Source organism: Bidens hawaiensis, unplaced genomic scaffold, assembly GCF_021521415.1.
Source record: "Bidens hawaiensis isolate Kalapana, Puna unplaced genomic scaffold, B.hawaiensis_p1.1 tig00036691_1, whole genome shotgun sequence".
Taxonomy (NCBI): domain Eukaryota; kingdom Viridiplantae; phylum Streptophyta; class Magnoliopsida; order Asterales; family Asteraceae; genus Bidens; species Bidens hawaiensis.
Window position 1 is genome coordinate 23,769 of NW_027505420.1, and position 15,817 is coordinate 39,585.

General features: G+C 36.2%; 1 protein-coding gene across 1 annotated transcript; it reads right to left on the minus strand.

The window, feature by feature from the left end:
- Positions 1 to 8,915: 8,915 nt before the first annotated feature.
- Positions 8,916 to 13,547, minus strand: LOC143613100 (magnesium-chelatase subunit ChlH, chloroplastic-like). The gene is made up of 4 exons (XM_077086906.1): positions 12,116 to 13,547; positions 11,872 to 11,954; positions 9,972 to 11,774; positions 8,916 to 9,876 (listed from the first exon to the last, which is right to left on the minus strand). The coding sequence occupies exons 1-4, from the start codon at positions 13,518 to 13,520 to the stop codon at positions 9,022 to 9,024; spliced, it is 4,146 nt and encodes a 1,381-aa protein (XP_076943021.1). The 5' UTR covers positions 13,521 to 13,547; the 3' UTR covers positions 8,916 to 9,021.
- Positions 13,548 to 15,817: the final 2,270 nt, after the last annotated feature.

Consider the following 15,817-nt stretch of genomic DNA (forward strand, 5'->3'; position numbering starts at 1 on the left):
GCTATTGTAGGGTTTGAGAAGGGTAGGATGTAGAATTGTAGACAGTCTTACCTCTACCCAATAGAAATAGAGAGGCTACTTCCAGTGAGACCATATATATGCGTGTGTGTGCGTGCTCGTTTTATATACATTTTTTATGAATTGTTATAAGGTAGCATATTGTTATTTTAATTAAAAGAAAACCAACATACAAAGACAAATAGAAAAAAAATTACAATTTAAAACATTATTTCAAGTTATGTCACATATTTCTAACTTATACTATGAAACAAAAAAGACATATTAGTTAAAACTTCATCATTTACTGAAGTCATATGTTCCGAACTATGAAGCGTAAATATGTAGATATTGTAACATAAGCTCTGTGTTACAAAAACTATTTTTATTGAAATTATAAAGTATTTAAGTACACAACATAAGAAATGCTAAATATATGAATATAACAATAAGATGTAATTATAATTTTTAATAAAGCAACAATATAATCCAAGCCTCGTGACTTAAACCACCATTTCAATCCAAACATTCATACATCCAGTCCAAACATTCATAAATAATTTTTCAAAATCCAAAATAAAATAAACTAACGAAGTCTCAAAATTAGAAAAAATATAACAATGAAAACAATTAATTGTCTTTATTACTCAATAAATGATAATTAACAACAATTTATTTTGAAACTTTCTTCAACTTATAAGTTAATGTTTAAAATTAATGTTCAAATTAGCATGTGAAAATTATATAAATGGAAAATTAATGAGTTGAAAGCCTATGTGGACATGCTAGTTGAAATACCATGTGAAAACATTGTATTCCTTTAATAGTATAGTAAGATAAGGTAGCACGCTGTTATTTTAATTAAAAGAACCCAACATAAAAAGACTAATAGAGAAAAATTAAAATTTAAAACATTATTCTAAGTTATGCAACATATTTCTAACTTACCATGAAATAAAAAAAAACATATTAGTTAAAACTTCATCATTTACTAAAGTCATATGTTCTAAACTATGAAGCATAAACATGTAGATGTTGTAACATAAATTATGTATTACAAAAACTATTTTTATTGAATTTATAAAGTATTTAAGTACACAACATAAAAAATGCTAAAAATATGAATATAACAATAAGATGTAATTATAATTTTTATTAAACCGCGCGTTTAATAAAGCAACAATATAATCCAAACCTCGTGACTTAAACCACCATTTCAATCCAAACATTCATACATCCAGTCCAAACATTCATCAATAATTTTTCAAAATCCAAAATAAAATAAAATAACGAAGTCTCAAAATTAGAAAAAAATATAATAATGAAAACAATTAATTGTCTTGATTACTCAATAAATGATAATTAATAACAATTTATTTTGAAACTTTCTTCAACTTTGACGTTTAAAAATAATGTTCAAATTAACATTTGAAAATTATATAAATGGAAAATTGATGAGTTAGAAGCCTATGTGAACATGCTAGTTGAATGTCATGTGAAAATCTTGTATTGTTTTAATAGTATAGTAAGATTATGAAGGGGTTTGATACGGATTCATTTCATGATTCACGAAACCTATAAGATCTAGTTTAATCTAAAAACTGGATCAGATCCGTTTGCTATTTTGGTATGTCTACGTGGTGAAATAGTACAACTTGATAAAAGGAATGTTTTGTTCAGGAAAATAGAATTAAAGAAGTCACTGTTAAATCGATTACACCTGAATAGGAAACTATACCATGTATTAATGATGTAAAAGTTTAAGTCTCTTTACGTAGAAGTATGTCACTATGAGCTAATTCATTCATTCACTCATAGTCTTATTTAACAATTATTTTCTATCAAATAAATAATACTTATCCTTACGCCTAAGAGTGGTCATATGGAGAATTTTGATAGACATAAATCAAACCTGGTTATAGTGTTTAAACTATCCAAAATAGTTTTCAAAGGTTTTGATAAAGTTATAAACTAACATTTCTTCATGTTTAAGAAACTTCTTCAAAAAAGAGAGGTATATTAAGACAATTGAACAAATTGTTCAACCGTTCTATGGCTCATGTAAAGGAGGAATTGAATAGTTTCTTAAAAAGGTTTCGAACCCATTAAATAAACTCAATGTTTTAAGCAAGGTTTGAACTTTCATTCAGGCTCTTATTTTGGGGGCGTATATGATACTTGGGCTCCGGGAGGAGGAGATGTAAGAAAAATCACCAACTTGACGCTTAGCCCAAGTATCATATTTGGTTATGTAAAGGTTATGAAGTTGGATCCTACGATGATCTGATAATTTATACAAACCTATGACGTAGCTAGGTAAAGAGCATATTTAGTTTCCAACCAAGATTTCATCTTTCAAGATATTTACGAAGTGAACACATTAAAACCCTTTTAACAGTGAATATGTTTGTTCACTTTCAAAAGTCTAAAAAGGTCCATATTTCAAAAGGGTTTTAATAATGCTAAAATCATTTGATACATAAGATAACTGATTTGCACAACACTCGGCTACAATTATACATATAATTGTATCTAATCGTACATGTGTTACAGATGATACTGTAACCATGTTAGAAATAACGCAATTATAGGCATACGTAAAACCCGTGTTGGATGGTCTAACGTGTGCAAATTGCTATACATTTAGGGTCATGTAGTCCTATCGAGATGTTGAACCATTAGGAAAATATTTGATTATTTATTCCCAGCCATAAAACTAATTTGACTTCGTTAGCATCATTTACCAACACGCACTAATGTATTTTCAAAAATATTTTTCTAGTAATCAAGAGTTGATGGTTGACAAGGATAGTATGTCGAATAATTGGGAACTCTCTAGGATGTAAAGAGAATCTGTTAGCTCTGTATTTTGGAAAATTAAGTGTTTTAACGGAATACTGTAATACTTAAACGATGTTTTGTAACCAACAAAGGGTGTTTTTTGTAACACCCACAAAATTTTTTGTTCAAATTTGACAAGTTTATAAAGATAAAAGACCAAAAATATTTATGGGATAAGTAATGGGAAAAGTAAGATAAAGAAAAGAAAGAATTTTTATGTTAATGAAATAAGTAAGGAAACTTCATCCCACATGGAAAGTGGGAAAGAAATGGAAACACTTTATAAGGAATGAGTTCTCCATGGTAATGTTCGTGTATGGCTAACCACTCCCACTAGTCCTAGCGGAGGGTGCGAAGCACCCGACGCGCATGGACTCGGACTCGGGCGATGGGCGTAATGTGACGTTTTTGGTGGCGTACTTCGCCGCGAGCCGCATAAGGGCCGCTTTAGCATTTTTGAACTGACGTGACAAGTTAACAAAGTCCAAAGACTGAAAATTAAATTTTGGTTTTCTAGACCCATCGCACTACGCGACGGGTAGAACATATTGATCATCGCGCTACGCGATGGTGTTTCCCAGGAATTTAGAAAAAGGGGCGTCGCGCTACGCGATGGTCCAGGCGGAAGGGGGTATCGCGCTACGCGATGACCCGGTTAAGTAACCGGATCAACCACGTGTCAACACGTAGCAAGATCTTGTGAATTGCGGCGTCACGCTACTCGATGGCCTATGGAGAAGCCCATCGCGCTACGCGACAGTAGGCAAAACTTTGCCTATAAAAGGGGGCTATAGGTTTGATGCATTTTCATCCCAAATTCACACTCACTTTCACACACATAACCTTGGGAGGCGTGCCCGACCATTGTGAGATTCCGAGGCTCTGATTTTTCGTAATTCGTGCAAGAACTGGAGTTTTAACGATCCGTAGATGTGTTAAGCGAGCTGGAAGCGAGGTCCTGATGATTTAAGTTTCAATAAGTGATAAGGGAGTAGAAGTGTTGCCGGTGCAAAGCTTAGGCAATTAAAATACCCGCATGAGGTAGGGCAACTGCTTAAGTTATTATTTTATTATTATTATTATAATGATTTAGACTATAGTCGGGAGTATAGCCCGAACCTTGATTACTAATAAGCATAACATACCTTTTCATAAGTAAAGGTCATAGTAAAGTATTGTTTCTTAATGATTAAGAAACGTAAGGAATAAAATAATATTTCTTTGTGATTAAGAAATGTATGCAAAGGTTATAATTAGATTAAAGTTTCTTCTTGAAGAAGAAACCCAATATAGACGTTTCTTCCTGAAGAAGAAGCATAGTATATGATTAAAGAATAGACAAATGGACTAAAGATCCAAATGTTTTATAGAAAGAAATGAATTGTCAAGGTTAAGCTATACAAAACAGACTATAGGTCTGAAGCTAGATTGTTGAGCTAAGATACTTATACAAAGGTTGTTCTCGTACTATAGGTCCGAGATAGAAAGAATGCATAAATCAGAAAGATACACTGATTAAGGATAAAGGTGAATACGTCCAACCTTTTTATATGTTTTATGACGTGAATACGTCTATGTGCTGTTAAAAGATTTACTATGGAAGGTTATCCTTAGATAAAGAGTCAGAAAAGATTTTTATGAGGATTGGTACGAATCCTCTATGTTTATGAAATGTTTACTCTTATAAACTATGGACTGTTATCCATATGTAAAGAGTTATGAAAGTATTTGCATGAGGGTTGGTTTAAATCCTCTAAAAACGTTTTGATACAAGGTAGTAGTAAACACTCAGGCTAAAATACATGTGTCTGGATCCATTCATATATGATATGTAGTAGGCCACTACAATCATACTGACCATGAGGCAAATGACTGTCTCTAGGGCGAGTGAAGTCCGATTATGTGGTCTATTGGTATTTTTAGTTCTGATGAGATGGGATGAGGCCCACTGAGTCGTTGAACACTATTGGTGTTGTATCATAACGAAGGTGATTTTGTATATGATTATATTATGATGAATTATGAAAATCTTTTATTGAGTCAGCGTTATTCACCAGCACATAGCTGACGTATTTTTCCCCCACATTTAAGGGAAACAGTAAAGGTAGAACAGACAAGCAAGCCAGATTAGAAGATTGGGGACATAGTCATTAGAGGTGATCTGATGGCTCATATGTTTTAATTAAAATATTGTGAAAAATCATATTTTAAAGTGGCAGGTATTTGAAATATCAAAACGGGTATTAAATTCCCGAGATTTCATTATAATAATATTTTATGACTTCCGCTAAAAGAACGTAACTCTGATATATTTGCAAAACAGGTACCAACTATTGGTCATACGCCTAGGCCCTAGGCTGGGGTGTGACATTTTTTTTGTCCATTATGATACAAAAGTAATATTTTAATCAAATATTAAATTGTTTTATAAAGAAATAATTTCCATTGCGTAATAACTCAAAACATGTACTGCTGATGGTCATACCTCCATGCCCCCAAACATCGGGTGTGACAGTTTGTTATCACAGCCACGCGTTTTAGTGAATTAGGTTGATAAGTATGAAGGCTTTAACCGAAAAAAATTTTAGACATCTACTGATAAGATAGGAGATTACAAGTTTACAACTATTTGTATTAAATAATCCTATGTAGGATGTCTAGCGATGACAGTTGCTTCATTGATTCTTTAGACGAGGCCAACTGATGGTCAGCCGTTCAAGCCAAGTGAAGTATATGCTAGGATCCCAAAATATGCCAATAGAATTACCATAATTTGACAAAATATGTCATAGAAACAAACGATGACAACTTTGTAAAATATGTACCAAGTTTCAAGTTTGTTCCAATTAAGTCACTAATATTTTATTATGTCTCAATAATGTCAAACAACTTTTAATTTTGTCTCAATTTGATTACTCAACTTTCAGTGTGTCTCAATTAGGTCACTCAACTTTCAATTTTAGCTCAATCACCCAACTTTCAATAAATGTTCGAAAACTATCTTTTTAACATTCACACTATATGTTCATAAATAATTGAACATCATTAAAACCAACATTTTTTTATCGGTAAATATATCACTTACGATAATTAGTTGTCTCTCTCGTTTTAGAATACAAATTAAAAGTTAAGTGACCTAATTGAGACAAATTGAAAGTTGAGTGACTTAATTGAGACAAAACAAAATATGAGTGACTTAATTGGAACAAACTTGAAACTTGGTTACTATTCTATAGTGTTTTCCCGAACAAATAAAATAAAAATAACTAAGCTACCTCCTCCCCTGAGTCCGGAGCCAACTCATGAGAATTATAGCGCCAAACATGCTCCACCAAATCCGCACAACAGGCGTCATGATGGACTAGAGAACATATTTTTGACCGATTTCGAAGCATCTGCCCCGTTGCTTATCGTACAAGGAGGCAGTGGAACGTCACCTTCATAACTTTGTCATATCACCTTATCTTCATCCTCCAAAATCATATTATGTAGAATCAAACATGCATACATGACATCGCTTATTTTTTTCTTTTGCTCACATACGTGTTGGATTGAAAATGATTGCCCAAGGCTTTTTTAGAACCCCAAATGCATGTTCGCTATCTTTTATTGCGGACTCTTGTTTTTTTGTGAAAAGTTTTCTTTTTTTGTCGTGTGGGTATGAATAAGCTTTGACAATAGTGTCACACTCTGGATAAATACTATCAGGCAAAGAATATCCATACTTGTACTTTTGATCGTTAACAATGAAGACTTGCCCAAGGGCAATTTCATCAACGATATCGTTGAAATCGGGTCCAAAATATTGTTTTTGTTTGGTTGTTCCCTACATAACGAAACTTAAATATAAGTTATTCTTTTAAATGATTAGTCACCCAAGCTCATGCTGATGTGCATTCTTCCTCTATTGTCCAACGCTTAGCCCTTCGTTGTGGGGATACCGATGACTCGTCGATTTGTTTATTTCTTGTGTGAGAATTTTTTTGGTTGTGGATTGGGTTCGTCTTGAGGTTGGGTAAATGGAAACAACGATTGTAGCGGGGATTATGTATTGGGTACCCATGTCATTTGTGAATCGGGGAAATCGCAGCCGCCTACCCTGTATTGTTCGTATGTGTTGAACTCAAACACAGGTTGGTAATCATCACATTAATCCATATTTTTTTTATAAAGTATGAAGATGAATATACAAAATTTTGAGAGAAGAATAGTATTTTGAAGTGACGAGGTTTGAATTATAAAATGTGGAGTTTGGAATATTGTTTATTATTATTATTATTATTATTATTATTATTATTATTATTATCGTTGTTTTTGTTGTTATTTGGTTTTTTTTACACCATGCAATCGTTCGAATTAATTATTTTTTTCCTTTCAACTCAATCGAATGACTCGCATTTAAAGATATTCATTAAAGGACTCAGATGGCCCACCCTCAAAGGACTCACATTTATTTGCCCCGCGCCACTTTCGGTGCCGTGTGTAATGGTGTGGTTGGGCGCTGCTTGCTGATGTGGATGCCTTTCCACACCTGAGGCGTGATGATACCATGTGGTCTTAAGGTTGTCTGTTGCTGGCATTAAACCCACATCGTCGCCGATTAAGTGAGCGGGTGCTAAACCGATAAGGGGCGTTAAGGGTGCAGGCTAACAATCGAGGGGGCGACCAAAACAACCTAACTATAGTACTAATATACTAATCTAATCTAACTATACTATTAAAACAACATAGGTTATCCACATGGCATTTAACTAGGCACTCCACATAGGATGCCAAGTAAATGTCATGTCACTATTTCCTATTATATTATGACCCATGACCCGTTTTTCTATTGTAACCCATGACCAGTAAGGCTTTATAAAATTTAGAAAAATATATTATTGTGTGATACGAGTTTCAAACCAATAGATCATGTTTCAAACCAAATGTGCTTACCAACTCCACTAAAATGGTAATTGTGTTTGATTTCTTGACTTAACATATATAAATGTGATTTCGTTCCAAGTATAAAATCAAAATTATATTTAATTGTTAACATTTTCATAATTCACAATATGACATTGTCTTCTCATATCTCTTTAACACAACAATTTAAGATTGTTCATCGTTTCTCTTTTTATTTTACAACAAGACCTTAGTTTTGTAAAATAAGTTTTTAAATTTGTGACAACATTTTGTTATAAATATTAATTTTTTACACACGATATTTAATATAACAATATCGGAATGAATAATTTATTTGAAATAAATCAAAAATCAAGATTTGGGTTCTAACTTAAAATTAGAGTGCATAATATATCAAAAACTTAATAAAAAAATTCATAAATAAAAAATTATTATATGAAACGTATTACATATAATAGTTATATATTTTTATTATATTTTTCATTTCATCCGTGGGCTATAACATAACCTAGTAGTCTAGTATGAATTTAAAAGTTACAAGGCAAATAGTAATCCCGCTTGAACAATGCCAATCGCTACACTCCGAGATTGACTGACAAACCCTAATTGACGGATGCAGTGATAAGAATGCCTCCGGAGAATACGTATCGTAACCCTTCACTTTCATGGTAATCATCTGATATGATCTTCTACTATCAACACTAGCATGCTATGAGATTAATAATTCATTTCTGTGCATTTAGAATTCAATTACAATTCCTGCCTGCTAACATCAATTAATTACTACTTCTAGGGTTTTAATGCATAACAAAGGATTACGTGACTAACAAAATATGTATAAGCTAGCTCAATAATTAATCAAATCCATCCAATCCCCAAATCTTAAGATTCTTCTGATTGTAGGATTATTATTGTATGTATAACCTAAATAAATAAATAAATACCAGATGCTAATTATCAATGCTGAATACTTTTCTTTTGCTATGTTATGTTGGAATGAATTCTAGCTGCATAGACTACATTGCTAACAAAGCTCTAAATGACCTACAAGCCAAATACTGTTACTAAGATTAAGCATGAATTTCTTGAACCTCATGATATCACAAGTGCTTACACCCTTAATTAATCTTAAGTTTATTGAATTTACATTAAATCAGAGTCTTCTTGCAAACTTACACAATACAATGACAATTCCCATCTATTAACAAAAAAAGAATACAGTTTGGGAATTGGGAAACAAATCATAAGGTTATTACATCGCATCACATTATTATTAATTCACCGATCGATGCCTTCGATCTTGTCTTCAACCTCAGAATACAGCTGCCTTAACTTCTCAATGTTATCTTCAGTTGTATCCCAGTACCCTCGCCCGTTGGCTTCCAAGAACGTCTGCACCAACTTCCTGAACGAGTTCGGGTTTGTGTTCATGAGCCGCTTTAACATCTCCTCATCTTTAATGAATGTTGTGTTAGCCTCTTCATAAACCCAGTTGTCAACTTGCCCTGAGGTTGCACTCCACCCGACCGTGTTGGTTAACCGCTTCTCAATCTCACGAACACCCTCGTAACCGCTTGACAACATCCCTTCGTACCATTTCGGGTTTAGTAACTTTGTGCGTGCGTCTAGACGGACAGTTTCCGAGAGGGTACGGACCTGGGCGTTAGCGGTGGTTGTGTCGGCTATGTACGCGTTTGGCTTCTTCCCGTCCTTCCTTAGGCTTCTGACAAGGTTAGTTGGGTCGGAATCGAAGTAATGACTCACGTCGGTTAATGAAATTTCTGACGAGTCGAGGTTTTGGAATGTGGCTTCGGCTGTGCTTAAAGCCATCTCGAACACTTTTCGTTTCTCGCTCATTCCGGCACCGGGAGTGTCGCTGTCGAATGCAAATGACTTTCTGCTTAAATACATGTCTTGAAGCTGCTTCTCATCGTTCCATGTTGAGTTTTCAACTGCAAGGTTTACATTTGATGAGTAGGATCCGGATGCATTGGAGAAGATACGGGTCGCAGCTTCTCTAACATCGACACCAAGAGTCTCGGCCTGCTCAAGTGCGTGCTTTCTCACGTAGTTTTGCTCCAATGGTTCGTCCAGCTCAGCCACCATCTTCACTGCCCGGTCTAGTAGGTTCATCTGTGAGAACATATAATAAATATACATAGCATTAGAGAAATCTGAAAAATGAAAACTTTAAAATGGATTTGAAGTGCATTAAAAGTGGATTGAACCTGATTGATGAAGAGATCCCTGAAGACTCCAGAGCAGTTGACAACCACATCAATTCTAGGCCTTCCGAGCTCTTCGAGACTGACGGGCTCGACCCGGTTGACTCGTCCCAGCGAGTCTGCAACCGGTCTACAACCGATCATCCATAGAACCTGTCCAAGGGACTCACCATATGTCTTGATGTTATCAGTTCCCCACAAGACCAATGCAACCGTCTCCGGGTACTTCCCTCCATTATCAGCCTTCTGTCTCTCGAGCAGCCGGTCCACCACCACCATTGCACTTTGCATCGCTGCTGTGGTAGGGATTGCTTGTGGGTCCAACGCGTGAATGTTCTTTCCGGTTGGTAAAACTTTTGGGTTCCTGATTGGGTCACCTCCTGGACCGGGCTCTACATACTTTCCTTCCAAAGCTTGTTTCAAACTGCCCAACTCGTTGTCCATTACAACGAGCTTCAAGCATTCACTCAAGAACTGGAACAAAACCCTAAGCTTCTCCCTATCCGCTCTGTAGAACTTGGTGTCAGCCAAATACTGAACCCATGGCTCGTTTATACCGAACCCGAGGATTGAAGTCAGTTTACCAGACACATCAACCACTTGACCCTTGCTGTTGGTGCTTCTCTGCACAAAAGCTGAAACAGCTCCACGGGATGCATCCGTGATTTGCTTCAATAGCTCCACGTCCTTCAAGATACCCTTATCACTGCCTCTGTAAACATCTTCAATCTGTCTGCCAACTGTCTCAGCCAGTATTGATGGAAGAGACCAGATGCCATCTTCCGGGCGGTCCAAGGCGGCAATGTTGACCAAGGTGGCCACAGCCTCCATGGCTGACGGTGGCTCACCGATAACATGAAGTCCACAAGGCAGCAGTCTGGACTCAATCTCCATGATCTTGGAGTAGACCTTTCCCACAACGAGATCACGTTCCTTGCTTGAAATCTCTTCACCTTCATCAGGCAGGTCTACATCTTTGTCAAGATTGCATTTTCTTGCTGTACTAATGATTGAGCTCACAATCTGTTGACCACGGCCCGTGTCTTTGAGAGACTGGTAAGATGAAATCAACTCACTCAACTGCTTCAAACCCTTGTAAAGACCAGCATTTTCAGCAGGTGGAGTCAGGTAACTGATGGTGTTGGCATAACTTCTTCTCTTGGCAATGGTGGCTTCTGAAGGGTTGTTAGCTGCGTAATAATAAACATTCGGGATGTTTCCAATAAGACTGTCGGGAAAACAAGCGTCACTCATCCCGACCTGTTTCCCAGGCATGAACTCTAACGACCCGTGGGTCCCGAAGTGAAGAACCGCATCGGCTTTGAAGATTTTTTCAACGTAGGAGTAGTAAGCTGCAAAGCCGTGATGTGGACTGGCAGATTTAGAGAAAAGCAGCCTCATGGGATCACCCTCGTACCCAAAAGTGGGCTGGACACCAATGAACACGTTTCCATATTGTTTCCCGTAGACCAAAAGGTTCTCACCATCCGAGTTCAGGTTCCCTGGTGGCTTTCCCCAGTTCTCTTCGAGTGCTGTGGCGTATGGGGTTAACTGTTGGTACTCTCTCACTCCCATCTTGTAAGCAATGTTGAGATTCGGACTGCTGAATTGAGCTTCTTTGTCGTGAAGAACGTCTTCAATCAACTCTGCAGAAGTTGCTGGAAGTCCTTCCACGTTGTAACCGTCTCTTTTGAGGTCTTGTAAGACAGAGAAAATGGATGCAAACACGTTCAGATAAGCAGCCGTTCCAACATTGCCTTTGTCTGGTGGGAAACTGAACACGGTAATTGCCACCCTCTTCTCAGTCTGCAAGTTTTCATCACATTAAATCATTACTTTCATAGAAGTTGAGAACTTGATGATTTGAAAGTGAATATTATATGCAATATAATAGGTAAAGTACCTTTGTTTTCCTCTTCAATTCTGCCCATTTAATTGCTCTAGTACACAACTGCTCTACTCTCTTGTGAAGAGCATGTGATTTTCCTGCAAAATTGAATGTAATAAGCTACTTGTCCTACAACATGTACTTTCTGAAATGCTTTTTACATAACCACAGGTAGTTAATTACAGTAGCATAGCTTTAAATCATCGTGATCTTTGAATATTAAGAGTTACATAAAAGTGTAAAACATGTAGCTATTTACCTGTTCTTGGATCACGCCCTGCAAACACGATAGGCTCCATGCCTCCATCAAGCTCTGGAAGTGCAACCTGTAAAGCAACCTGAATAGGGTGAAGCCCCAAAGTGCTGTTGAGCCACTCTTCGGTTGTCTGGAACACCAAAGGCAGTGCCACAATATAAGGTACATCAAGCTTCATCAGCGCCTCAACCGCCCTCGGGTGATCTTGCTTTGCGGGCCCTCCCACCAGTGCAAACCCAGTCAGCGACACCACAGAGTTCACAAACGGCCTCTTCATGATCGGGTCGGTCAAATACTTCTCAATCGGACCCGAAAAGTCAAGCCCACCCGCGAAAATCGGTATCACTTTAGCGCCTCTCGCCTCCAGTTCCATAATCACAGCCACGTAATGACCGTCATCACCTGTCACAATATGACTCCTTTGCAAAACCAAGCCAACAACTGGAGCATTTGGACTCTTTAACTGCTCATTGGTGTCTCTTCTGGTATCATACCAATTCAAATACTCCTTCACATCATCATACATACACGGAGCCAACGGGTGCCATATTCCATTATCCAAGAACACAACCGGATCCGAATACGTGATATCCACCCCTTTCAAAGCCGGAACGTACGACCCGGAAATCATCTTCACAAAATTCACCAGATTATCCGGAGACCCACCGAGCCAAAACTGCAAACTGAGAATGTAAAGGCGAGCATCCTGCGCCTTATCACTCGGCAGATACTTCAGCACCTTTGGTAAGGTCCTGACCAGCTTCAACATCTGATCAGAAAAACCCGCAGACGACTTCTTCTTATTCTTGAAGAGCTGGAAGAACGGGCTTTTGGACTGGCCAAGCTGAGACATACTAAATGACCCCAATTTGTTGAGCCTCATAACCTCAGGCATTGAAGGGAACACCAACACTGCATCCATTCTGTCCCTTTGCTTCTCAACGGCCGCCTTCACTTTCAACGCCAGTTCCTCCACGAATATCAACGACCCGATGAAGATATTGGCGTCTTCAAGGTCCATACAGAAGCTCTTGTAGTTGTTCTCATCTCTGAGCTCTTCAACCAGATACCCCACAACTTCATAGGAAGCAAACTTATTGGTCTTGTTCAAGGTCCTAACCGCAGCCGACAGCGACGACTGGTACTGTGCTTCCAACACAACATACACAATCTTAACCGTGGGAAGACCTTGGTTGTTTTCAGGAACAATCCTTCTGACTTCTTGTGTTGTTTGGGTGAAAAGACCGTTGCCCACAACGGCGCATTTGACACCGAACCCGGGTGTTGGGTTATTGGGGGCTTTCTTTGGTAGGAATGAGTGGAGGAAGTAGTGTTTTTGAGAGAGTGAAGATAATTGATCAACTTTGGTTGTGGTTAATCTAAAGGGTGTTGACACCAAGGATGCCATTGGTATACTAAAAATCTACACTTTGAAAATAAAACAGACAATAAAGAGGGTTGTTTGTGTAATTTCACCTCAGCAACAATGGCGGAAACTTTAAGGCCTAAGTGATAGATAGAAATGTTGTATGAAGTTTAGTTGATGTTCTTGTGGCCTTCACTCTGTTATTAGTTGAAGGTTTTAGAAAGATATATAAGAAAGGAGAGTTGCAGAGATGAATGGTGTGAGAGATGGATGGTTTTTGGAGAGTTTTGATTGGTGGGTTTGGATTTTCAAAGCCAAGGTTACGAGGAGGATGTGGGTGTCTGGGGAGTGTGGATGATAATGGGTGAAAGTGTGGCGACAGGAGGATTTTACGTCATTTTTCTTTGTGGTTGAAAGCTATTAATTAAATTATATTATAATTAAATACGGATTCTTAAAACAAAAGAATTTTACATAATTTAACAATTGCTTGTTAAAATTAAAGCTGGTAAACCTTGTCTTGCTATTCTTTTAAACATTAATACGCCCATGTTTAATAAGCGGGTTACACGTTTAACATGATTAAAAGTAACAAGTTCGAAAAAGTGAATGACAGTATACCATCTTTTAACAAAGTTAAATATTGGTAGCTTTAATAACATGAATGACACATCACATTTAAAACATTTAATATGATATTGATATGATCACTAAAGATGATTAATAAATAATAAGACGCCTTTAATGTGATGGAATAAGAAAACAAATACGATCAACATTTAATTTTAATTTATTTAAATGCTATAAAACTATGTCGTTATGATTATATGGGCCATAAATGTGTGAGAACAATCTATTAACATTTTTAGCACAATAAGTTACATGTGTTATTTGTGTCATAACCATGAACGTGTTTAGGCGCTTTTTTAATCGTGTCATTAACGTGATGACCCGATTACTAGTACGCTAACACATTTAGTTTCGTGTTAGGTTATGTCGTGAATGTTTGATGTCATAAATTTTTGCACAAGCTAAAATGCATTTTTTACACATTTAAGATAAAAACTCTCATTTTTATATATGCCCTGAATTCTTGAAAGGCTGATAGTAGTTTGTGGCCTTTAAAATATTTAAAAAAAAATTATTTAACACTTTAAAAATATCTTTTTTATTGTGTGTTTCTCATGGGGCCATGTAAGGCCTATTTGAACCATCGGTTTCGATACTGAAGAATGAAGATTCAAGTACATAAAAAAAATCGAACCACAACTTAATTGCTGGACCCAAAATAGGAAGAAAAAAAAACGTGGTATTTTTCTTGTTTGTTTGATATTGTAAGTTTAATGAGTTAATTAGTATTAACTGAAAATAATACTGATACATCATGATATGTTAAATTGTTATAATACATTTCTTGATGATATTGATAATGAAAATATAAACATTTTATGTATGTAAATGATAAATAGAATTATTCACATCTTACATTCTTAGACGACCAAGACCAACTAAAATGTTTAAAAGAATAGACAAGAAAGGAAAAACAAATAAATCAAAGAACTGAACACAATGTCCACAATCTTTTGTAAAGACTAGTCATCGCAAACAGATCTATGAAAAACACAAGAATAGAAGTGATGTGGTTGATGCATGGTCACACTAAGGTCTAACCAAAGTTGAAGAACCGATCATAGAATCATGATGGATACATGTCATGCATAGGGAAATCAAACTAAATAACTATTTTCTAAAAAGGCTGGTTAAAGAAAATTATTTCAAGAAACATTATGTTTATGGATTCACAAAAGAAGTCTTTTAACACCTGGATTTGAGAGAGTGAGGTCTTGGGTTCAAATCCCACAGATGACAAGGATTAAAAAGAAGTTCGCCATTCAAAAAAAGAATGTTAATAGAGAAGACGACGGTCAAAATGTAGGGTGCAACTATAGATCGATCTATCATGCATTGTTAAAATTTTGTAAAAATATTTCTCTCTCGTCTATTTAAACAATCTTCTAGCCAATAGTTAGAACTAACCTCTTACGTGTTGAAACTCCTGAATTCTAAGTCATCTTTAAATAATTATATGATCCTAAACACTAGTCATTTTTTAAGAGATGGACCATTAGTAAAAGAAAAAATATTTGAGTGATTTTATTGTGGTAATCTTTTAAAACACTTAAGTGTATATGTGAGTGATAATCCCTACAAATATTAGAAAGAACTTATAAGGCGGTCTCTATCTTGACTAGAGAAAGGTACTTGATGATCTCTACCAAGAGTAATTAGAGATAAGCCACTGGTGATTATCACAAAGCTTAGTAACACGAGAAGAGATT

Excerpts from the sequence above, each read along its gene's own strand:
- LOC143613100 (XM_077086906.1), bottom strand. The coding sequence starts at position 13,520 with ATGGCATCCTTGGTGTCAACACCCTTTAGATTAACCACAACCAAAGTT. Across the intron at positions 11,955-12,115 it reads AGGGCGTGATCCAAGAACAG|GAAAATCACATGCTCTTCAC; the intron begins GTAAATAGCTAC and ends TCAATTTTGCAG. Across the intron at positions 11,775-11,871 it reads AATTGAAGAGGAAAACAAAG|ACTGAGAAGAGGGTGGCAAT; the intron begins GTACTTTACCTA and ends GAAAACTTGCAG.